Source organism: Numida meleagris, chromosome 18 (genome assembly GCF_002078875.1).
Source record: "Numida meleagris isolate 19003 breed g44 Domestic line chromosome 18, NumMel1.0, whole genome shotgun sequence".
Lineage (NCBI taxonomy): Eukaryota > Metazoa > Chordata > Aves > Galliformes > Numididae > Numida > Numida meleagris.
Window position 1 is genome coordinate 3,826,729 of NC_034426.1, and position 25,744 is coordinate 3,852,472.

General features: G+C 41.9%; 1 protein-coding gene and 1 long non-coding RNA gene across 3 annotated transcripts in view; one reads left to right on the forward strand and one right to left on the reverse strand.

The window, feature by feature from the left end:
- Positions 1 to 24,302, reverse strand: part of MYL10 (myosin light chain 10) — a 62,493-nt gene extending 38,191 nt beyond the window's left edge. Inside the window, exons 1-2 of one of the 2 annotated variants that reach the window (XM_021416199.1) lie at positions 24,161 to 24,302; positions 9,842 to 9,991 (exon numbers count right to left, since the gene is read on the reverse strand). In XM_021416199.1, coding sequence (XP_021271874.1) covers positions 9,842 to 9,991; positions 24,161 to 24,169 — 159 coding nt within the window. In that variant the 5' untranslated portion in view covers positions 24,170 to 24,302. Of the gene's footprint in view, positions 1 to 9,841; positions 9,992 to 17,665; positions 17,913 to 24,160 lie in introns of those variants that run through there. The other variant, XM_021416200.1, reaches the window with a different exon arrangement.
- Positions 977 to 15,160, forward strand: LOC110407951. The gene is made up of 3 exons (XR_002444099.1): positions 977 to 1,170; positions 11,205 to 11,325; positions 13,548 to 15,160. It is a non-coding gene; the product is annotated as an uncharacterized LOC110407951 (long non-coding RNA).

Below are 25,744 nucleotides of genomic sequence, written 5' to 3' on the forward strand. Positions count from 1 at the left end.
ATTTCAATGTCAGTAATAAATATTGTGTCAGCTTGTGAAGAACTAAGCATAAAGCAAGCAGCAGAAAAAATGGAAAAATCTTGTCATGAAACACGTAAATATTACTTTTTACTCAGCTTGATCTCTGATAAGAAATCAGGGAAGAGTTGGACAGTTCAGTCATTGGTCACTTTAATACAGCAACAGTTCAACATATGTCAGGAGATTTAGATTAGATATCAGGAGGAAATTCTTTACTCGGAGGGCGGTGAGGCCCTGGCACTGCTGCCCAGAGCTGTGGGTGCCCCAAAGCTGGCTGTGCACCAGGCCATGGATGGGCGCTGGGCAGCCTGAGCTGGTGGGGGCAGCCAGCCCACGGCAGGGATGGGGCTGTGAGATCTTTAAGGTCCCTTCTATGAGGTCCCAAACCATTCTGTGATTCTATGATTAGAAATACTTAAAATGCCGAAGGGAAGGCATAAAGGGCAGAGAGACTTAGCAAACTGTGTTGATTCCAGTTCCTTCTGAAAAGGCTGTAACATCACCTGCAAAGTATCCAAAAGAGTATTTATTTCTTTTTTTTTAAGTGAATGCACAAAACCTCGAGCAGTATGTTTGCTCTTCTTTTTTTTTTTCTTTCGTATTGGAAATTGCTCTGTTTTGCATCTAAAGGGTGATTCCCATCCAGTGCCCAACTCACAGCAATGAGGTTTAAATTGGTTTGGATGATATCAGCTACATGTAATTAAACCAGCAGCCCATGTCTGATCCTTTCTGTGACCATGTTAGGTGTTAAATTAAGGTCTGATTAAGAGTGTGCTGCTGCAGTTAAGGTCAAGGACTAAAGATCACAAGCTTTGTTTCATCTAATAACAATAAAGACTGTCTGGCTGCCAAATACCACAACAGCCCTTGTTCTCCTATCAGACTGCTGTCCAGCTAGAGGGATCTGATTTCACTGGTATCCCTTTTTAAACCCTACTTCTAAGAGGGTTTGTAGCTATTTCATCTGTGTTAAGCAGCACTCTGTTACCCGAGGCTATACGCTACGTTCTATATGATCAAAGCAGAAATGCAAGCAGCTTCTGACGAAGAGTTATCGTGGCTGAGGGGAAAAAATATCAAGGAAGGAGAAAAAAAGATACAGCACTACAAAATACCAGGTCATGCCACCAAAGTAAACACCCACAGGTAAGTTCATAGCATGAGACCACACAATGGTGGAAACTGTGCACATGTGTTTGCTTGGAACAAATCACAGGCTCGCCCCACCAGCAGTCAGCGGGAGAGATGTGTCAAACAGGAGAGATGAGAGATAAAAGCAGAGTGGTGAAGAGAAAAAACAGCGACTTATTTGTAGGATGAAGATGAGAATCTGTTCATAAGTGCTTCTCCCTGCATGAGTGTTTTCCACGAAGACAGGTCAGGAGACATTAACAGATCAGTTGTTTGTTATGAGAGAACAAAATTCCTAACGGCCCAACGCAGCGCTCTCCCCAGACATGCCCATATTAATCTCAAACAAATACAGGGTGCTGGGGCATGTTCGCTTCTCGAAGAGGGGGGTGGAGCAGAGTGAGAAACCACATGGCCCCCAGCTAATCTCTCACAGCCATGTCCTATTGTATGTCTCCATACTTGGGGTCCAATTTCACAGCTGATATCAATTCATTTTTCAAGAGTCAGCTGAAGTGTCTGTCATTCACTGCTATTGCAGACGACTTAATAGATTATTAATAGAGCACTATTCATACCTGGAACAATGATTTTGTTATTCTGTCAGGCTGTGCACAAGAAACTCATAATGGGAACATACCAAACACGGTAAAGCCACTTTTTGGACAATTCTTGGTGAATGGCATGATACATGTGATCAGAATTTTTCCTTGAGCTGTCTTGGTGCTTTGGATTTCAGGACTTGAGATGTAACCTGTTTCTTAGTGAACACTGGTTGAATCCCAGTGGATTCAGTGGTGTGGTTCAATGTGGATCAGCTTCCAATGGCTCGCTGTAGCTGCTGAGCTACAAATATTTGCAGAGGCTGTGCTGTGGGAGTTCCCACACCTCCTGGAATCTGAGTTGTGTCAGAAGGACAGTGATCACCATGGAATGACCAGGTGTGAAAACAACTTCTCTGTGATAAGAGAAACGGGTTCACCATTAGGAGCCAGTGCCTGAACCAGAAAGACGCCTCTTATTGAATTAAGATTTCCTCTACACCTTCTTTCCCACCTATCTGAAAATACTCTGCCTTTTCCAGTAGTGTGGTGTGCTGGTCCTGGCTGAGTCTATCTACTGACAATGAGAAATTTTTCATGTGACTACTTAAAGACTCCAAACTTGAAAAAAAAAAAAAAAAGTCAAAATAAAGGGCAGGTTTGGTTTGATTTGATTCACTTCTTGATCATTCCTTTGCTAAACATTACAAATATTGTGAACAGAGAACCACAGTTTTAATGAAGTGCTGGAGACTGTGGCCAAAGCGTTTTTAAACTCAGCAGTTAAAGACTGAGCACATGTACTCACATTATCTAAATGACAATGCTGAGCCATCCTGATTGACTGCCGCTAGCCAAAGGAAGCTGCTTTTGAAAAATATCATTAGTTTTGAAAATGGAGCCACTGCTGATAACGTACGGTGCCGCCATTTTAGATACCTGAATTTAAGCACTGCAATCTGGATCCAGATGCAGACAAAGGTGAAGTATAGGTGGCAGGTCAGCACGGTGCAGGTCAGCCACTTATTTCATATGGGAGCAATGTGACAGCACCGAGTCCTGACACCTGTGACCCAGGCTGAATGACCAGCGACCCGGTCACAAGCAAGATGCCTGGCAATGGCTCTTGCCATCAGTCTGGAGTGAGCTCACAGTCCTGCTGTTGATAGAAGGATTGCTTTTGAAAACTTTCCAGCCTTGTCTTGCATAGCTGCATTACGTTATCTCAGTATCGGCAGTATTCCCCAAACTACACTTAAGCTAGTATAAGAGGGATTGTTGTACATATTATGGTAATGTCATTTATTTATTTTACACAACTGGAAAATTTAAGGGCAGCCACTTCACTTTTGCGCTGTGTAGATTAGAGCATTCACAGTAACACCTGCTTAACGGACAGATAGAAAAAAGCCCTTATATTCCTTCTTTATTGCAATTTATTATTATAGCTTGAATGGTTCCTAGTGACTTCCTAAGATTAATGTTAATATTCTGATCGGAGACTTCCCTCTGGGGTTTTATTATGGGTTTTGAACATTCATTTCATTTAACGTACACATGGGAGCAAGTCTGGTGGTTCCAAAAATATTTGCAGTTGGAAATCACAGTGATTTTTTGTTAGGCTCCGTGCCAAAGAAATCACAAATCAGAAGTCTGTTATAGAGTAGTTCCAATTTCTTGGCATCAGAATTTCTCTTTATATATGTGCATACTGTGATATTTTCCCCAGCTGTATGGCACTGAAGATTTACTCAGATACGCATTGTTTGTCTGCTTTTTAAGGTTTCTTGTGGACCTAGAGAATTTGTCTAGCTGAGTGGGGATTCATAGGGATTTTATGGACTTCCTGTGTGAGCCAGGGGCTGCCCATTGGGTATGCATCTTTCTCTATCGCAGCTGGTGTTTTTGAACCAAAGTGTGGAGTAGAAATTTCACCCCTGATTTTTTTGGCTGGATCGATTGTTTAGTCTAGGAACTCTAAAGTAGACTTTTTAGGTGCTGGAATTCCTCTTTTTCTTCAGTCAGCAGCTGATGTAGTATGGTGTACATCAGAGTCTAGATTCACATCTTAGTGAGCAAAGATTTATGTTCCTCCTAACGCTTCTTGACATTAATGAGTATTACAGACATGAATCCCCATGGATTAAGTTGAGAACATACCCCAGAGTGTGTGTGGAGTTTGTCATTAGGGCATCACACGATTAAAACCAACAGAGAAATTCCAAGGGTAAGGAAGCAATTGGATCTCTTCCCTTCTCTCTGCTGGAGTACATGTAAGAGATACACTTTAAATCTTCTCATATTTCCAGCCCTCTCACACCAGTTCCTGCATTCAGTTTTAGTTGTTAATGACTTCAAAGAAGAATTGACTGCCACTTTTAAGACATTTCCCATAACAACATTATGAGAACTATTTTGCTGGCAGAGAATGTTTCTGTCGCTCTTTAATTAAGGAATTTCTATAGAGCTGACGGAGAGAAGAGAGCCCTCTTTTCCCCATCCAGCCATTTCAGGGATTGGATCAATGCAGTGGGATGACCCTGACAGAACACCCCATTATCTAGGGATTGTCATCCTACCTTATGGAGCCCAGACCTGGTAGCAGTGCGTCAGCTGCCATCCCAAAGGGTTCGCTAACACCAGGTGTATCAGAGCAGGTCGTTACAGGCAGATGTATGTGGATGTGTTTGCTCTCCACTGACCATTGCTCTAGGCTTCGTGCTTATTTCAAATGCAGAGCTGCACGGACACTCAGCTGCAAGTCAGCTGCATTATCTGTACATCTCGGGCACAATTCAACTGCAAGCCAGACAAACCACGCACAAATAACAGAACCCTGGATGTAATTTCAGTCTCCCTTAAGGCCTCATATAAAACTGACCTGTGAGATGGATTCAGTGCAGAATTTAACCCCCATAACCTACTGTCTACAACAAACAACTCTGAAGTCAGGATCCTTGTATTTTCTTCATGATAGCCCAGCCGTGGGGTGGAGATAATTACTGTGTGTCTGGTCCATAGGGTTTTCTAGGCTGACTGTTGTCACACACAAGGGTTATTGGCTGATATAGACAGGATCATGCAAGACTAACTGCAACATGGAAATAAAAATTCTGTGTTTTCCCACAGAGTCACTTGAGATCTTTTTGAGAAAATTTCCACAGGAAAAATCTGATTTATCTCACTTGAAAGCAATAGTTCCTGGACCAGTCACTTCCCTTGAAACACACCCATTTCTCCCTCAGTAAAAGAAGGATAACAATACTTAGAGAGATTTTTAAAGCTTTGAGACCTGTGGAAATAAAGAGCTGTCTGTAAAGTGTTCAGAAAACTTCAAAAAAAGAAGGGTGCTACATAAATGCATATTTATTGCAGCTCTGACACTCGGGTGGCAGTTCTGAATGCAGAATCAAAAGCAGAGAGGGCAGCATGTGAGTCAGAATAAGGAACTGTCAGCCTTTAGCCTGTATCTTAATGTACTTTGAAATGTTGCAGACGTTCAGAGGAACTGGTTTGCCAATATTGTATGTTACAGTAATTACACCAATCTGGAACGTAAGTTTTCCTCCCCACTCCTGAGAGAAGGTAAAGCTCTTAGGGATAGACATAAATGGAGCCCTAATCCTACCAACTTTCATGCATGTGCCTAATGCTAGGCAGCATAGCTATCCCACTGACTTCAATAGTTCTACTCAGATGCACGTGTGGAAGTGTTTGCATGCTTAGAAATTAATACTAATAAATGCATGGTTCATACAAGATCCCTATATAAACAATCTATGTCTGCATCCAAGTGATGATTTTATTGCAGCCCTGTAGTTCTGTATAGTGGCTTTGAGAAGGAGTCTTGTATTTTCTATAGCAGTAAATGTTTCTGATAGTGTTTTTCATTGCTAGCTCTTCGGGGGCTAATTAAAAGAAATATCTGTTAAATTTATTCATTGCTTGGTTCCTTGATAGCAAGAGGCACCTGGTGTAAACATTAAAAAGAAAAGCAGGCAGCAGCCAGACCTCATCAAATATTAGATGCATTAGGACATTTTATTTATAAATATGAAATTGGTTTTAATGACTTCAAAAGGAGGAAATGTCAGCAAGAGCATAATATGTGCAAGCTCAGTAAAACTGTCATGAAGATGCCAAAACCCACAAAAGTCTAGAAACTGTACTTGCTCCCCGCTTCTCCCCTCAAAAAGCAAGTGACAATTCCAACTGCAATTGGCAAAAATATATAGAAAGTACTCCAGGACTAGCCAAAACAAGCTGCTGATGAAACGGAGCATCCCAGAGCAGATCTGAATGGAAAGCACCATCAGTGGTTGATCAGCAAAGAGCTAATTCATACTGAGTTGACTGAGTTGAATTTTTTCCCCATAAGATTTAATGCAAAATGCTTAAGGATGAGAAATCTATCCTTCTTTTGGGACAACATTTAAGCAGGCACTCCATTAAGCATATGCTTTGCATTCACTTGACTTCATTTTAGAAAATACTTAGCACTGTTTCACTGTGTTGAGACTACAGACATCAGTAAATCTGTGATGAAAAGTGCCTCAACATTCTAATGAAGCATGCATTCAGTTCTGTCCCAAATAAAGACGCAATAAAATTCCTGGTCGATAGGCCATAGCAATACAATCGAGAACAACAATAATTCTTCTGAAAAAAAATTCTCTATTCTTATGTGGCAAAATCTATCCTAAAGATAGATTTCACCTTAGGGGACGTTATTACAAAAAGGCATGGAGAAAGGTGTTATTCCAAAGGAGTAACTTTGATGTCTATGAGATCATTGTCTAGTTTTAGAGCAGGAAGAGCCACAGCATCATTTCTTATTTAGAGAGCTGAAATGTTGAGCCAGGTGTAAGATACGTGGCTGGGTCTAAAGAGGTAGAAACGTATCTGTTATAAGAAGAACTCTCATTCAGTGCTATTTGGAAACTTAAGTTCTAAGCTCAAAGGAATTTTGACCCAAACTAACTAAAGTGCAAAGATTCTAACTTAATGAAAAGAGAACTCCATTCTAAGCTAACCTGCTATGTGAAAGTCTGACAAAAGGAACATTCCTCACATGTAGAGCAGAACTGACTCACCGTCAGAAGCAGGGCTATAAAAGAATTGGGATTTTGTGCGGTAAGGATAAAGGGCCTCCTGGAATACCATAGGTCTGATCTTCTCAGAGGGACTGTTCCTAGTTTTAAAGAAGCAGAGATCTGCTTTTTAATCACATCAGACGTGCCCCATTTCTAGGGTAGGAACTTTCTCCTGTGCCCCTGTAAACATAATAAAGAGGCAGCGGTTTTGCATCCTGCCCTGACCTTTGGAAGAAGTCATCCCTGCCAGTGCTGCACTGGCACAAGAGGCACGGAGGGATCGGAGCCACCTCTGAATCACCATCACACTTCCTGCAGGCTAGCACCTGTGTTTTCCTTGGAGGTGACCCCATCCAATAACTAACCAGGTCTGACCCTGTTTAACTTACAAGATCCGAGCAGTAGGATTGTTCAGACCTCCAAAATTAAATGTGAAACACTCTATTAAGCCTCAGAGGAGTCTGAGAATAAGCAACTGCAGCCAGGGAACATAGTCCCCGTACAGAGTTGCTGTTTGCAGAATACAAGCACAAGGATGCTATAGCAGGATCTCTCCATTCCAGGTTTAAAGTGACTTCAGTGACAGGACCTTGCTAGGTTTCAGATGAGAACAAGTCTAGACGAGGGGGAGCAGCAGGGACTGCAACTTATGAAGTGACTCAATCCTGCCAGCCCTATACGTGAGCCTTCTGCTTCCACCAAGCCAGGTGACATTTAACCACAGAAATGTTTAACCTGCTTTTTACAAGGATGTACATCATTGACCAAGATAAAATACAGAGATGTGGGAGAGTCAGGATGCAGCCTTTTCAGTGCAACTCCATATAAAGAAAAAAAAGGCAATAAAAAGGAGGTCTTGACATAAGGAAAACATCCCAACGAAATTCTGCCTTTTAATCTAGGCCACAATCTCTCTTCTTGTTATCTTCCCTTCTTTTTAATCCTCTGCTGCACTTAGCTTTTTTATACTCCTTCACTTTTATCAACTTCACCTGTCTCAAAGTCAGTCACTGCAGAGGCCGTGGTTTTAAAATACAGGGACATGAGCTGATGCACCAAGCTTCTCAGCTTGTCCTGAGGTGCCGACTATTCAAACTGTCAGCAACTTCAAAGCTATCTATGGGTGATCAGCGCCTTTATCATATCACTTAAGTGCCCAAAGAGGAACATAATGCAAAAACCCAGAGTATACTACTTTCAAAAGCTTCTGATTGAAGTGTCAGCATTTTCAGTAATGATTTCAGCACTTGGAAATTGAAGAACTACTTAAAAAAAATCAAATGTCTTCTGAAATATGTAATTATTTTGGTAAATGACATGCAGATACAATTTTTAATAACATATTTACCCAGAGTTCTAGGCCCTCCTCAGAGAGGGTTGCAATATTGTGCATTCAGTGTACTTAAATGCTTGTCCAAGTTTGATCACGCTCTCATCTACGCAAGCTCCACCAACACTGTGGTGGAAGAATAACTTCTCATATTCATTGCCTTAGGGAAATTCAGTTCAAGAACGACCTAAACACCAAACCCCATTGAAAAACCTGAAGAAAGACTCTCTTGCATTTTACTAATGCCTCTGCTAGGTGGAAAGCCCTCATAGGAAAATAGTTTTTTCAGCCTTTCTCCGGTTACCATTTTTCTCTGACATCTGTTCATCACTAAGCCAGCAATAGATCCAATATCCTGCCATACTGCATGTGAGCTGCCAAAACACTTTGAGAAGGAAGAGTTTCCTAAGTGTACAGAGAGATGGGCAAAGCCAATCATGTCAGGGCTTAAGCCACCTTGTTGATATAGGGGGTTTACAGCTGTCATTAGGGAAATGGAGAAGGGGGCCAGGACTGTAAACTCACACCAGTGACAGCTATAGATCAGGAAAGAACATCTCAACACATGGCAGGCCTTGACTGCTGAACTGTTGGACTGAACTTCTGTTAATAATTTGCTGAGCTTTAGTCTGCTGCTGGTAGCAAATACAGTCAAGCCAGCTTGAGGTCTTCACGAGATAAGTGTTTTGTCTGACCAGAGTCATAGATTAAAGTCTAGCAAGCCTTCCTACCAATAGCATCTGGAGCTAAAAGGGTCAACTAACTTACTTATTTATCTTGTGTTTAGTAGATATTAAAGGCAGTATGGAGGCCTGGATGGTATATATGTGATCAATGCCTTTGACAGACAGAACAGCTCAATCTTGCCTCTGGAACAGAGATTTCTAGGTTAGTGCTTCTTAAGCTCCCAAGAAGCACCCACCCACCATTTGTAACCATTACTGTTCATAGAGCTGAAACCCAAACAAGCAACTGTGGTGGTGACATATTTGAAATTGCAATACTGGTTTCAAGCCTTGCTTCTCCTTGGCAAGGCATATTTTGAAGAGAAAGATACATACTATTTTCCGTGTCAGTGTTCCCAAGGAGGAACTTGAGACAGTTTCATACACAACAGTTTTATGCAGCTCCTTTGAACCTAATGAAGATAGGAGTGTAACATCTCTAGAAGAAATAGAAGTTGCTAGTGGCTCTGAATTTAGGAAAAGACTGCTGTGAATTGAATCTATAGCCCTAGTCTGCTGCTTAATTGGTCAGAAGAGTGAACTCTTTTTTTTTTTTTGGGGGGGGGGAGTCTTTGAGGAGACTGAACCTGGAAATGATAACAGCATGCAGCACTGACATGGTGGACAGTGCCTAGCATACCAGACTAGAACAATGGTTGGAATGTTAGATATTATGATTTACCTAGAGAGGAACTATTCCAGAAATAGCAACTGATTTTGCAAGGTAAAATTCTCATTGCTGTGTCCATATTAAATAAACTACAGACTACTTTTTTTAGAATTTCTGTTCTTTGACTGACTTAAGCTCATTCTTTGGGATAGTATTTCACTTTTCCTTTCCTAAGTTAGATACATTTCCCAATATATATTTCATTTTTCTTTGTTTTTCTCTTGCATGGAGAAAGGAAATCCTCTTGGTTCCCTCTTCTCTAATAACACACTTCTAATATGATCCAAGGAAGCTGCATAGCTACATCCAAAAAAGGTTTTTCTCACTTTGCCTTCTGGCCTGAAGTGCTGCTCAGATCTCTCTCGCTGCAAGAAACCTTCCCTTCTTCTGCTATTCATCATAGCAATTTCACAGGCTCTCTTCAGCTGTTCTCTCCATGGGTTGGTGAAGCTGGTACGGTTATTATCCTCTTTATCCTGTACAAAGTAAAAAAAAGGAAAAAAAAAGATTATTTATGGATAACACTGGAGACCACCCATAAAGCAAGAAAAATTGAGAAAAAGCAGTTGTTTTCATGCTCAGGGCAGTTATAAGCATACATAGCTTGGATTAGACAATCCTTCCCATTCAACTTCTGTTCCTTCGTAAATATTTGTAACTTTGCTGATAAAGCAATGCTGAATTTCTCAGCTGGATTTCCATGCGGACAATAAGCTGTGGGACTGAAGTATGAGATCTCATTCTATAACAAGATTTCTTGAATAGTCAGTTGTTCCAATCTTTATCTTGGTCATGAAAAATCTTTTCAGGAATCAAATGGCAGAGCAAAGTCACTACATACAGCTGCTTTGACTGTATTATCGATTGCCTGTGAGGCCCATGCGATAGATGATAGGGGCTAAAAGACATTAAAATGATTTCTTATTGTGACCGAAATGCAGACGACTCATGTACAGGAAATTACAACACCACAACTTAAAAAATATATATTATGAGATTTCTATTTAATGCACGGTATCTTTACTTCAGTCCTGTTGTACTGATGAGCAAGACATAGCACTTTTTTGTGCCTAGAAGCTTCTGAGGACAGTCACTGTGTGTTGAGATAGTGAAGTGCTGAGACCACGTAAGGAAGCACAAGCAATGATGACCTGAAGGACAGAGCAGTGTAAGTAAGAGCTACCCCATGGCTGACCACTTTGGGGCTTTATGCTACATGGAGTTAACAGGTAACCAGAGACAGCCTTCACTCCAGGATAGACTGTGGCCAGCTACTCCAGCTGGGTAAAGATGCTCACTCTGAGGTCAGCACCGATGGCTTGCTCCTGACCCAGCTTCCCATTTAGCCCAACACATTTTGCAATGGGACACCTGGAGAATTGCCACCATCTGCCACTTGTACGTTGCTCTCCAAATACAGCTCTTCAGAGCACATAACTTGCATCCAACAACAAAGCCACAGGAGGGTTTGAGACTTGGCTCAGAAGTCAAGACTGTAGGAGGACTCTTCTAAGTTCATTAGTTTGCAATCACTAGGTTTTTCCCAACAGAAAAAGAAATAATAATTTTAAAAATCCCTCTTTAAGAGGAAAGAAGCGTAGGAAGATAGGGATGATTTCAAACTTGAGCTTTAAAGTTGTATCCCTTACTGATTGAATAATAACACTAAAATATCCCTTTTGTCCCCAGATCTCAAAGTACTTTACAAAGGCAACAGAAACACCACTGACACCACTTTACAGCAAGGAAAATGAGAGCAGAAAGGGGAAAGTTATTCAGATGAGAATCCCTCAAGAGACCAACTGCAGAGGTAGGAATATGAGCAGCAATGTGCCAAGTAGGAAAGCTGCACCAGCCACATACTGCCTGTAATCATCACATTTCTAATGCCAATAAAATCTTTGTTTAGCATTCTTTGTCCTTCTGCTCATGCAAGAGTTGTTTAGACCTCTCTGACCCCCTTATCTCTCCTTCCCCTCCCTTTTCAACTTATACATTCCAAGTTTGTCTTCATCTGACAGTGAAAGTCCCTTTGGGCTGGACTTACGGACTATATTACTAAAGTTTCTTTTTCCAGGCCTCTTTTTTACAGTATTGGGTCTGGTACTTAAGAAAGAAATGTTCTGTTTTGTGAAAAGCAGGCAGATTAGGTATGTTCAGTATCAACATGTTCAGTAGGTAGTTGAGATGACATCTTCTATATAAAGATTATTTCAAAATTGCTCTCAGTGCAAGTTACAGTTGAATGCACTATTTAAATGCAGCCCTTGGCCTTTTTGCAACTTCCTGCCCAGAAGAGCAGCTCTCTAATTCTTTAGAAATAAAAAGACATAAACATTAGAAAGGATGCAAGCAGTCAGTTGACCTTAACAGTGCTCAGCCCTGGTGCTAGTCAGGAATTTTCCAACTTTTTTTTGTGTGTGTGTGTGCAGAAAATGCTGATCTCTCTGAACTGAAAATCTTTGTGGGAAACATCAGTTTCAACAACATGCTTGCTGGGAAGAATCTTCCAGTCCAGCTGAAGACTGACAGTCAAAATCTCATTGGGAAAGGATCCTAGCACAGTCAGAAGCCCAGTGGTTAGCACATTCCCTGGTGATGTGGATTTATACCATGTGATACAGGAAAGATTGAGAAGGCTCCAAATAAACGAGGGGAAGGATTTAACATAGTCTTCCCACAGACCTTACAGATGCCCTGATGTCTGGGTTATGGAACACGGTTGCTCCACGGCCGCAAAGAATGGGATTTCATTGAGTCAAAACCAATCCACCGGGAGTAATTTTGCAAAACAGATTGATCCTAGCCAAGGAGATGTTGTAGACCATAGATTGAACCCTGGTTTCCCATATCTTACAGGAATGGCCTCAGAGCTGGGCTTTGGTGTCCTCCAAGCTGAACCTCTTTCTGTTCACTTGCTCTCTCTATAGCAAGAAGTCTTATTTTTATTTCAATGAGACAAAAATTCTAAAAATTCCCCATTTTTCCTAAAACAGATGTTTCACTTTCCAGCCAGCTTTACTCAGCATTTTGTAGAAGGGAGCTCTTGGTCTGCTACCAGATATTTAACATCTGCCTGACTTTGGGTTTTCCACCACAGCCATTTCAAAAAGCATGGCCAACATATACACGATGAGAACTACTTTCTGTTGACCTCAATAGACTTCAAATCAGACCCCAAATTCTTTAACATCTCCCCAAAACATTTATGTTTTTTTGACAGAAAAAAAAATATATATATATATTCTGTACAATAAATTATCATTTAAAGAGTCAAGGCAGGAGACCACACTGGAAGTGCCAGTGATCTCATGTTTTGCCTTCTGCACACAGCTGTTCTTTAACACCTTGTTTTTCCATTCCTACTCTCCAAGATAACCTGGCAGGACTCGTGCTAGACCTTTGCACAGATCGTTTTGTCACAGCTCTGCAGCTATCAGATGGCCAGAGATGTACCTGTGATGGAGAGGAGGGTAGTGAAACCCAGGCTTGTCTATTCCTCTTTTTTCCTGAGACCAATTATTAGAACCCACTTTCTCAGATTGCTTGGGCACACAGAAGGAGTGATGCTGAGAATTGTTTCTTTACCCAGTCCAACAGTTTTCATCTGAAAAAGAAGCTCTTTTCTAATCCATCACTATAAATTAATGCTTTGCTCAAAGCTAATTCTTCTTCTAAATTAGGAACTGAACTCATCTGTATTTACATTTAAGTAACTGGGAGCTGGATGACAACCTAAGGGAACATTAACTGTGAGGTGCTGAAGAATAATAGCATTATTCTATCACTACTACAAGAAGAAAAGGAAACTGTACATCACAGGGAAGGGTGACCAGCTGCTAGCGTTACATAACAGATGGGTACAGTGCTGATTCAATAAATGCTAAGAATACAGGAATTTATTTAGAAAGCCAGATATTTCTGTGTCCATGTTAAGAATTTTCCAAATTGTGTCACTGAAATATATTGTATATTTTTTGGTTATTTCTCTCTGCACGCCGACTTATTTCCTATCTTTTTTTTCCCCAACAGTATTTTTTTCCACAGAAAAGATAAACTGCAGAGGACAAGAAAAAAAGCGTTCTAGCAAACAAGCACCTCATCTTACCAAAATAACTGGAGAAAAAAAAAGTAAAGAATCATTTCCAGACTTTGCAAGAGCTCAGCTATGCACAGCACCTTCTGCATCTGAGTAAGATTTAAAACTTGAACACAGATAGAGACACATTGCAATCCACCTTCAGAAACAGAACAGCTGCAGCTGAAGGGGAAACTCAAGGAGTAATGATGGTTTAAGTGCTCTATTGCTTCTGTCAGTGTGTTTACAACATACCACGGGGAAGATGCACAAAAGGACTCCTTAGACAAATTCCAAGTATATTGACAAAGGAAGAAACAGATCTTATTAAAAAGTCAACATTTGTTAAATAAAATAAAACATGGTGCTGAGACTACAGCTCAGTTTGAAGCAAAGCCAGGCAGTTTTAGCAGTAACTGGGAAGTACTGGGAGAGAGAAAACTTGTGCTTCTGACAGACACCTGGTGATTACAAATTAGAACTGGGTATTTACTGATAAGATTACCTAGCCCTGGATTATTTATAAATTTCTTGCAGAATGTAGTTCTGGTTGCTGGGATATAGAATACTCAACTATTGCATCCTCATTTGGAAGGCAGAGGTAATAGGAAAAATAATCACATCTGTTGTGCAGGTAAGCATGAACATCTGTAAGTACATGCATATGAATACATTTGACAAATACTGAACGTGGATGGAAGCTTTGGGATGCGGAGGACAGAAGCAGAGACCTGGCAGCTGTGTAAGTAAAACTTCTGTACTGCAGATATAACAGAGATGTAACAAGAAATAACGTACAGCAATCTCGCTGTGCTGTCTGGACCCTGGTTCCAGTTTCTCTGCATGAGGAGAAGTTTCCAAGTGTTCAACTGCCATTTAAAATCAAACAAGGCATCTTGGTTTTCCAGAGAGTAGGAAAAACCCTGGCTATCACCAATCTATATCCTGGAATCCATCAGCATAGCTAACAACAGTATTTCATCTGCAGGAGCAGAGCTCCATCAATTTGCGCTAGGCAGCAAGCTTCTGTTTCCAAACAGACCATGAGAGAGTTATGACCCACAAATCAGTCCAGAATATCCTTGGCTCTGTTTCAGGATGCAAATGCTGCTTTTTCTCTTCAAAATATTAAAATTGAATGATCTAGTGAGGAGAGCTTTTCTACCTATTTTGGTTATGGGCCTTTTGAGCAATTGTTTTGACTACCAAGTAGCTTTTAGTGGTAATCAGTGACCACAAGATCAATTTACACTCTTAGAAAATAAATACAAAATTCTTGTTTACAATAAAAAGCAAATGTGCAAGGAGAGAGGAAAAGACGAGAGAACAGGATTAATAAATTACAATTGTTAGCAAGCACTAACGTGTATCAAAATGGCAAATCCTCTGGAGTATGGCTGAGCTTCTCTTATTCAGGTCAATGACTCCTTTTGCGATTCCCTTCTCTAAAAAGAGCATTTTTCAATGATTTATGTATAATAATATCCACATCAGCATATCTTATTTTTCAGTATTTGTTTGTTAAACATGCAAGAAGAATCTCATACTGAAGCCCTTAGCCTTGAAAATACAACTGGGACAATGGCATAAAAATATGCATATAAAATAGAAATATTTATTAGTAAAGCTCATGCTTATGTTTTGACATGTAGGTAAGGAAACAAAAAAATAAACCATTTTAGATTGCTGAGTTAAGACTTTAATGGTGTGAGTTTCAGACAGATACACGAGGGCTGGTTATTAAGCAAAGAAAAGAAAATCATCCATCATAGGCCAGCAGAGCAGGGAGCTGCAGTGAGCATCACAACGGCTCCTTTCCATCAGGCAGCACAATGCACGTCTCCCTGCAGCCTGTAGGAGTCAGAACTGGACAGAAATGTTATTACTTGCTAAGCGATTAAGATGACTTGAGTCAGTCCCAACAGCTCTGCAAATTCTGGAGTACACAGTGGGTTTTTCAGGACTAGAACTTCATCACCAAAGATTTCCAGCCACCTCTCCTGTATGGCTACCAACAAAAAGCCCTAATTCTCCCATGTGCTTGCCCATCTCACGTGCCTCGTTCACATTCAGGGACTGGCATGCTGACTTATTGAAAAAATATTCAGACTTCAAAGAAGTGGACATCCCATTCCCATACCAAGAATTTTGTCTGCTGGTCAAAGAATGTGACAAAAGAGATGAGATTTCCAACGGTGAATCTAAAGATTGAAATATCATCTAAGATAAAGACTGAGACCACCTCTTACCAAACTAGAAAAGACCTCAGGTGAGCCCCACTATGCAACCCCATGGGATTATTATACCAGTAGTCCCATGTCAGGATTTATTCTCATTTCCATTCTGAAGACTTGAAAAATGCAGAAGTTACATATGGGAATTCCACAATGGTCAAAATGCACTGTGTATGAATGAGTAAAATGCACTGTGTATGAAAGGTGACAGCATTTCAGAGGTTGTAATTTGTTATAGAAACTATTCAGATCATTTTGATTGACTGCAAATGACAATCCCAAGAGATCTCACTTGCAGAATGAATTATCCTCATTACCAGGTTTGCCCTTGGCCAGCTCAGGAGCGAGCCAGACCTGAATAGACTCTGCACCTTCTCCATGAGGCTGTCTGTAGGCACAAAAGAAAGCAGCCTTACTCCTGACCATAGAGTGCCTGTCCCCCAGCATAGCAGAGGATTTCATTCTCTGTGCTGTCCATTTGAAGTCCAAGGAGAGGGAAGGGGGAACTGATAGATAAAGTGGCAGATTTTCAGTACCCTCCAGCTAGAAAGTCTGTCCCACTTGGCCAGTCTCTGGCCAAGACATTGAAGGCAACCAAGGCTTCTCACTAGAGCTGTATTCTCCAAGTTGACTGGATACTAAGTAGGCACTGATGTCCATGAATATTTCACAAGGAAAAGAATGCATTTCCCAAGCATTGACTAGCTACATATATTATTTATATAAAACCATGACTTAAGTTGAAAAACAATAAATGCTTCAACAGCATACCTATTCGCAGCCTACTGCACTGCTAAGTAAAATGGGCTCAGGTTATTCCTCAAGACATCATAACTGTGCAGAAATTCAATGAGATCTCCGTATAAACATGACCTACAAAGATGAGGATGAGATTGCAGTCGCTTTACCAATACTAGTTAGCTATGAAATTACATGGACCCATGGACAATGGGTTAGAAAGCCCGGACATTCATTTGCATTTTAAATTTGTATTATAGTTTACACTCCCAACTGAGATCAGGTCCCCCACTCTAAACAAGGGGCTGACAGTGCACAAGGAAGCAGTGTTCTCTCCTGTTTCACAAACAAAGGCTTAGAGCTCAGGGAGATAAAGGACTACATTTTCCACTGCCATTCACCCAGCACAGCTCACTGATAGCCTTTTCGAGAGGAATAAGTTGCTACCAAAAAGATGAAGGTCAGGAAAACCAGAGATTGTGCATTCTAGGGTCATGCCAAGAGACTGCTAAAGAGTTGAGATATGAATTTAGGCCTTCTTCTTCCCCAGTGACTTTGCTACAAGACTACTCTTTCTTGGTAAATGATCTTCAAACAGTTGTTTTAATGACTGCTTTGTCATTCAACCCATTCAACGCTGTAAAGGAGGCATCCCAAAGGAGGTGCAACAGAATAAAGCTCTTTTGCCTGAAGCACTTGTAACATTAATGGAAGGAAGTTAATTCTGCTGCTGAAAAGGGTTAAGAGAGGTTTACTAGCTTATAACCACAGCTAGAGAGAAGGGAAAAGCTTTTGGAGGGGAGAAAGCGGATCCAAGATATAGGCAGTACCATCACCAGTTATGTGTTCACCACTCGGCTGGCAGCTAATGGCCCATGTATAAACTCAGGATGAAAGTGGGTAAAATAGATTGCATTCTTTAAAAAAAGCCATCTCTTCTTTCACTGGCACTGAAAAATCCATCTGAAATGAACCCCTGAAAGCCATTTTGAGTTTCTTTGGCAACATGCAGAAAGTGCCAAGATAACTGTTCACAATTCAGTATTGTGAAGAAAAACAAAAGCAATAAAAACACTGGAAGCTCTGGAGACGAGACTCACCTCAGTGCAGACAGCAAGAAGGATATTTATGCACTATCTATACCACACCAAGTGCCACTTTTGCCTTACATCGATTATAACACATTTCAAAGATCCAAAGCTCTGGCGTAACACTAACACATAACGCAGCACTGGGAGACTGAAGCAGCAGGGCTATGGGCAGCCACTCCAGGCAGGGTCAAGTGGCGCGTCCCTCTCCCCTTGGCACATCCTGATGAGCAGAAGTGGGAAGGAGCCGGAGCAGGCTGAAAGCTGCAACACAACAGAGGCTGCATTAGTAAGGGACCATTCCTGAGCATCTCCTGGCTGCTGCCCAGCTCTTCCGGGTGGACCTAGAGATCCTGCCAACCTCAGCTGTTCTGTGATGTTACGAAGCAAACAACTGCTGTTCTGCGTCCCCTGCCATCGCCACTCCATGGTGAGGGAAAGCAGACGTAGGTTTGTGAAAGGATGGGGAAAAAGAGGGTCTCTGGAGCCATACTGGAGCTCCCATTGCCTCTGCGAAGCCTTGCTGCCCTGCTTTCTCTTTCCCCAAGAGAGAAGCAGAGATGAGCACAGATTCACATCCCACCTGAAACACAGCTCTCAGTAGTGAAGCCCACTCACTTAGTACAGTATTACTGGGTTATATGGCAGGTGTGAACAAATGCAGTTCATTTGGATGCAAAAGAACTCAGCAAAAGACAGCGAGATAAATAACCTTGGAAAAGGGGTGCTGACAAGCAGGGACTTGTGGAAAGTGACTGAAAGGACCAGGAACCTGCACACCCAGCTCTCCCCACTTCCTTAGCAACCTCGAAGCACCGCCACATCAGGGCCTTCATGCTCTCTGCATTTCCCTTTCCATTGAAAGGGCATTTTGGTGAGGTTCTGCAAGCAGCCAGCCCCTGCTACCTGGTCCTTCCAAGGCTTCTGCCCATGAGGTTTTGTGACAGCACATAACTTGAAGATATGCCCAGCCCACTGTTACCATCAGTAAGGCCTGACTCCACTGACACTGCTTCGCTTTGCCCTATCTAGCTTTGTAGCGTCATAAAGCGCAATCGACCAGCAGGAGGTAGCGAGCATCCAGCTCCTACAAAGGATTATCCATCCTCTGATCATAGATCTGAATGCATACAACATCAAGCACGACTCCAGGAAGCAATTTGCTCTGATTTCTGCAGCAATACCAGTGCAGTGACCATCTTATAGAAGCAAGTTAGACCACTGAGAAGTTCACATGAACATCCCACATGCACAACGTCTGTACTGACTTCCAGCCACTGGCAGAGCACAACCAATGCAGATGCCAAGTATCAAAGACAGAAGGGTTGTGTCCAATCCAGCTCCCCTCCACACCAGGCTCAAGCAGATGTGAATTTGTATAGGCCGCTTATGAAGGCCTGCAAAAGAAAATCCTGACACAGCAGTGTGAAATCACATGCAGCTCTGTCACTCTAAAGGCTTACACTATAAAACCTTCATTGCTCCAATCCGTGAAGCAAAATGACAAATGACTCCAGTCAAAAGCTTGCAGTCAGGACCTAAATCTTCCACCACCCCCTTTCTGCGTGAATTAATTTTAGGTGTTCTGTGAGATAAATTGAATTTTGCACTCCTCCAACTGCAGAAATAGATTGTTCTAGTTATTAAAATAAATATATGAAAAATAAAAATAAGGAAGATAAAAGAAAAAGGAAATGCTAATGTAGTCAGAAGCCATAGAGTCATGCCAAAGAATCGCAGTGGTACTAAGACACTTGTGCTATATTTATGCAGGAGCACCAAGCAAGAAATAAACAAAGAAACAAAAACCATATACACCTACAGCCCTCTTCAGAGAGTCTTTGTAGAGGCAGTTTAAGGTTAAAATGAGAGGCTGCCATGTAGCAGATGTCATCATTTATCCTGACAATCTACACTGCACTCAGTGATTGACTTCAGAGGGAGCAAGAATGGGCCAAGAGTTTTCAACCTTCTGGTTTTCCCTCCAGGAGTGTCAGTGCATTCTCTGATCAGTAGTGGTTTTTCATGCCTAAATTACAGATTTTGCCCATCATAGTTATTTTCTTCAAGCAGCCTTCCTCTGCTCTCTTCCACTAGGCATCATGCACCATTTTTCTCTTAGCTGACCAGGCTCAGTCTTACACAGAAGACACTACAAATCTTATCTGTTCAGGCAGGAGCAGTTAGACTTCCCAGAACATCCTCCTGAAAGCTGCCTTGGTCCCTCAGGTACCATTTTCCTCCTTCCCTGTTGCATTACTGCACATCTGGTCTACATACCTTCTACAATATTTCATCAAGGAAAAGTCCTCAGGCAGTAGGAAGACAAACAAACAAACAACAAATATCAACACTTAGAGATCAAAATTAAGATACTGACATCTCCATGTCTGTATATTTGGGTTCCCGTGACCATTATGTAGGGATTATCACTTAAAAGCCACGAGAATTCAATGTCTCAGTCACTCACTAGACTGGAGCCTCTCAGGTGGGCCGCTATGACCTTTTTACACATCTGTTCTCTGACAGTTGTAGATCAGGGTCAACTGGAACTCCATAACAGGCTTGTAGAAAAACACACTTAGAGGGATGAGGGCATTTTATTCAAAAATAAAGTATCTGATATTTTTTAAGCAAACCGGCTTTGAACACGAAGCTTTCTTTTCAGCTCAAATAAAATATTTGAAACAAAACTTTTCTTCATGTTTTGATTCAGCCAGCCCAACAACAACAAAAAAAAAGATCAGTTATATACACAGTGCTGCTTAGGTTTGGGCTCTCAATAGATTTCAGTACAGAAGAAAACAATCAAGTGCTGTAATGCTAACTATGACCAATTAAGTCCTAGTTCTGCAATAGTGGATATTTTCTTAAAGCCCCAGCTTCTTGAATCATGCGACCACATGAAAATCTCAGCCTTCGTTAGCACAGAAAGTGAATGTCCAATAATCTGGGTTGCAAACAAACACTCACAGTCTGGAGCTCCAGAGGCTTAAAGCCATTAAACAAGCAAAATATTTATTTTCCCATCTTACTAATTAAAAAAAAAAAAAATGACCTCATGATTTGGGATGGGTCTTATTTGTGATTTTTTAACTCTTCAGGTAGACAATATTGCAAATGCCTTCCCAGATACCCCCACCCTTTGGGGTGTTTTTGGTATTTTTCCCCTTCTCTGTTCTCTTCCCCTTCCCCCATTGGCTCCCATTTGGTTTGGGGAAGGAAACCCTCAGCCAGCGAGCTCCAAACCCCCACCAACAGTAAGAGTTAATTTCTTGCAATGTATCTCAGTGTAGTAACTGATTACATTTTTCCCCAAAGGAAACTTCAGTTAATTTGGTTAGTGACTCATATGCCAGGCTGCCAATTACAACACAGATGATTACACACATAAATTCATGTCGGAGTGGCTCAACGATCACAGGGAAAAAAAAAAGAAAGAAAGAAAGAAAGAAAGAAAGAAAAAAGCAGAAAAGAAACCCCTGGATTCCCCTTTACCCTCCCAGGAAGGCGGTGGGTAAGTGTCCCACCCTGCAGGGTGCCCACCAAGGTTTGAGCCTCAGTGCCCCAACCCATGGGACGACAGCACACATCTCTGAAATGGCAGTGTCTCCTAGCTTTCATTTGAGATGTTCACTGCAGAAATGTGTTGCACGTTCTCTAAGAGATTGTTTGCCAGTATCGTTAGAGGAATCCATATACAAAGAGAGCAGGAAGGAGGTTAAATGAGCAGTGCTTGGCAGTACGTCAGTAAATCATTTAAAGATAACCTGTGCATACCAATACAAAAAAAAAAAACAATTAAAGTAACTTATTACAAACCTAGTCCTCTTTCTGAAGTGCTTTAAATTTCCTAAGGAGGAGAGGGAGAGGGGGAGGGAAGAAACAGGACAAGGAGTCAGAGTCTGACACTAGAACATGGGGAAGGCCCAAGTTAGGCATTAGAGAAAATCCCTCCACGCCTCATCAATTAGCCAATGAAACCAATATCCAGGAGTTGGCCGGGCTCCTGAATACATACATACAGAGAAAATTAGACTTTGTACTTAAGAGCAGTAGGAAGCTCTGCCATTTGGTGGAGCGAGTAGGAGGAAGGTGTTCTTTAATGAAAGATACTTCACTGGCCCAAAATGTATTTCTGTCTCGACATTCCTCTAGATAAACAGCTGCATACGTTTCCTTCACTCAGGGTCAATGGGCTGGCTATAGTATAACTCACACGGCTCCCTGCTTGAGAGGTCAAAATCCCTCACAAACAGTAATTAGGCTTCATGGCACCGGGCTATTATTATACCAGTTTTACAAGGGAATAAATAAAAGCATGTAGCGGCAAAGTGATTTGCCCAAGGTCACCAAGCAAGGCAGTGGCAGAATGAAGTCTCGTCTCCTGTCCTCACCTCTCACCAATACGCAACTCCCCCATGTCAGCCTTTATTAAATAACCATTAGAAAATGTATTAATTGTAATTTGGAACTATGTAAATTGACTCTTTCCCAAAAGACAGCAATTGGCTGTTAAATAAATACCAAGTGATTATTACAATCATATTTGCTGAAGGGTGGATCATCAGTGTAATGCGCTGGGTTCAATAAAAAGGTTATTGCCTGTCAAATAAACATGATGAGCAGAGCCTGGACTGATGCGAAGCGTCTTGAACAGCCACCGGCTCTGCTGGGAGCTGCGCCTGCTCAGCACCACGCAGCCCGAGCTCAAAACATGGTGATGTGGCACTGCCAAAGCAGAGATCTCCATTAGCAAAGTAACTTCGGGTCAGGTTGTGGCACCAGGAACTTCACTGTGAGGACAGCTGTCCTCCTGATTTCTGGAGAAACAACTCATGGTGTGAGATGCTGCTCTTAAGCAGGAGAAAGGTGGAAGAAATCATTCCTGCAGCAGAGAAGAGTAGGATGGTTTTAGTGTTAATGCTAAATTAAGTGCAGATACAGGAAGCTAAGGATCTTGCTTCTGTTTTTATAATAACTCACCAGAAGGGGAAAGCTGTAAATACGGTTGAATGGTCAGATTATGTTTTTCAGAAAGATGGCCTGAGCACAAAGGAAGCTATTTTAAATTGCCCGTTCCTTTCATGTTTTCCTAAAGTGTGAGTTTGTAAGAATAACGTTTGTTCTCTGCTGGACAATCGTGGACGCATCAAAAACATCTTTGTACCCCGCAGAACTGACTGTCATTTGCAGTTTCACACTCAGGCAGCGCCCTGCTATAAATGATGGCCATCCATTTTTAGGCTGCTTCTCTGGCAAAGCGGGGTAAAGGGACATCACCACGATGACCCCGTTTGGATGCAGTTTGTCAGCACAAGCAGCTGGAACAACAAGCATTCCTGCTTGTCTCCGAGCAAATATTGTTCTAAAAGCAAAACAGTCCATGCATGCACTAACTGCCACTTATGTCAAATAAGCGATTTTAAAAAATCAGCTTTTCCAGCACTGAGGCCGGCAATAGGACGAGGAGAGCAGTACCGAAGCGCAGCACTAGGTGGCAAGCCTCTAACAAAGAAGGAACTTCTGGGAGCAGAGCCTCCACCAAGGCTTGCAGCAGTCACCTGACAGAATTTCGTGCGGTGGAAAAATGTTCTTGATTTAAACACCTAATGTTTCCCATTAAGAGCTAATGTCCTGTATGCTTTAGCTGTGCCAGCATAGAGGGAGGACACGCTGTACTGCAGACAATGCTCGGAGAGAACGATTCTTACCATTCTTATCTGGAGACCTTACCAAGATGTACTTTTCCTGTTCATGTTTCTTTATTACAGTTACTTTCTTCCCTCCTCCCTTCGCCTTTAGTCTGTTTGTGGTTTGGCTTCTGGAAACAGCTGAAGGTTAACAGATACGGACTGCAGCAGCACGGGGCTCGGCGTGGTTTGGAGTGGGATCGGGATGCACGCGGCGCGGAGAGCCAGGCAGCGCCGCCACGCACATCTGCACTCGCACAGGCCAATTAGAACGTTAATAATAATTAAGTGTCTTACTCCTAAGACGCTCCTACACAGGGGAACGCTAAAGTGCCAGTCAGCTCATTTCATTACAGCCAGACACCTCTCAGACCTGGCGTGCTGCTGGGGGAGCGGTTCCAGGGCAGCCGATCTGCTAACAAACAACCTGGAGCAGCCGACAGAGAGAAAATATGGACCCGAAAAGAGAAGTCCAGCTGTGGCAGCCAAGCTGCACCTCTCACCCCAAACTGAGCCACAGCAAATAAATGCGGGGTGAAACTGATAAATTTCCAGTTTGCAGGGGTTGGTGGGAGTCTTTATCTAGCTTCAGTTCACACGCTTCAAAGCGGCTCCATTTCAGATTTGAGATAATCTCCTAATTAAACACAAACTCAGCCTTAAGCTGCATGTCATCTGATTTCTACCCAAGCAACTTGGAGCTGGACACAAACTCCCTCCGAGCTGCTCAGCCCATCCGGCACCAAGATGACATTTCACTGGGCAGTGAGGGCTGGCCCCAAGGTCACCTTCCATCTGCATGTGAGTCACCCACCTTCCTCATCTTCCACAAGCACGGCAGCCTGGCTCTCAGCTGACCACAGACTGCAGCTTATTCACCGACCAAGCCATTTCAGATGCTAGTTTTCAAGCAGCGGGATCCTGAGACAGGCAACAGGACAGAAAGCCAGCAGAGGGAACGGGTTTGCTGCTGAAAGAGCTCTTGGGTTCCAGGCTGCCCATCTGGGAACACCCAGGAGGGCTGGAAAAAAAAAGCCTGGGGGCAGTTCTCATGAGCACGTCCTCTTGGGTGACCCTGACACGTTTTCGAGTTCCATCATCCCTGACATTAAAGGAATGAATTTTGTGCATTACTAGGATCAGAAATGTTATGGCAACTTTTCACTCTAGGAGCAAATTTAAAAAAAAAAAAAAAAAAAAAGTGAAGCAAGAAGCAAAATCTACAGCAATACAAGAACAGAAAGCCCTGTTCAGAGCACACTCAAAGCAGATAAAAAAAAAACACGTTAAAGCAAAACTGAGCCACCGTAATTTCCAATAAATTAAAGGAAAAAAAAATCCTACCACTTTTCACTCTATCTCACATCAGAGAACAATCACAACGGAATACTCACGTAATGCGATGATGACTTTACTCTTGCACCCAAGGGGTTTCCCTGCCTCTCTCATACAGTTCTTACAATTATCACATTTGCTCTCATTTTGCATCTTTCCCTAAATCCAGTTTGCCCTGTTTTGAACACTTTGGGCTGACAGAGTTGCCTGCTTGCAGTTTCCTTTTACTATCCTTTGATTTTTTTTTTTTTACCAGCTGCAAGAGAAAAGTCAAGAGAAAACACAAAACCACGAATCTGCTTAGGTGTGCATAATGCAGAACTCTGAAGCTGGGTACAAATCGGGTGTAGTTTTCCTGAAAGATCAGGAATCTGAGCAGAATCAAGTCAGCCCGACATCCAGACTCCAGCAGGTAAAAGCACGGTGAAGGTCCCCTGGACCCTGTTTCTTGCTTCTCCACCTATAACCAGAGGGAATGCTGTTGGGCCAGCTCACTGCTGGGATAAAAGCCTTGCATACTCAACCTCAATTTTATCTTCAGCCCTTGGAACTAAAAAGCGAGATGAGGAATCTTTCTGTCTTGTGCTCACTTTGCTTGAGATCAAATCGCATCCATTCACTCAAACAAGAAATTTGTTCTCTCAAAAATGTAGCTGAAATCACAAACAGAAAAGAACAACTAAAAATGAAAGAGAAAAAAAAGTTTGAATAACTCTAGATGATTTGCATTAGTATTACTCCACACGTACCAGCTTTCAAAGCACGGAAATAAAATGTTCTTGACAGTCATTTGCCTCTCCCATGCAGTAATGATGAAAATCTGTTTTCTTGTTACTGGAAGGTACCAGTGAAACTGTTTGACAATGCCTGAAATGGGAAGAAGTATTAAAGAGTCAGATGATCTGAACTTTGTTATTCACACGCAGCTAATAAGACTAATGTTAGCTTTTGCAGGCATTGCTGTCTATAAATTAATGGAAAATGAGCCGGGCAATTAGCTGGAAGCAAAATAAGCATCCTCATCTCCTGTAAAACACAGCGAGGTATTTTATAAAGAAGTGTT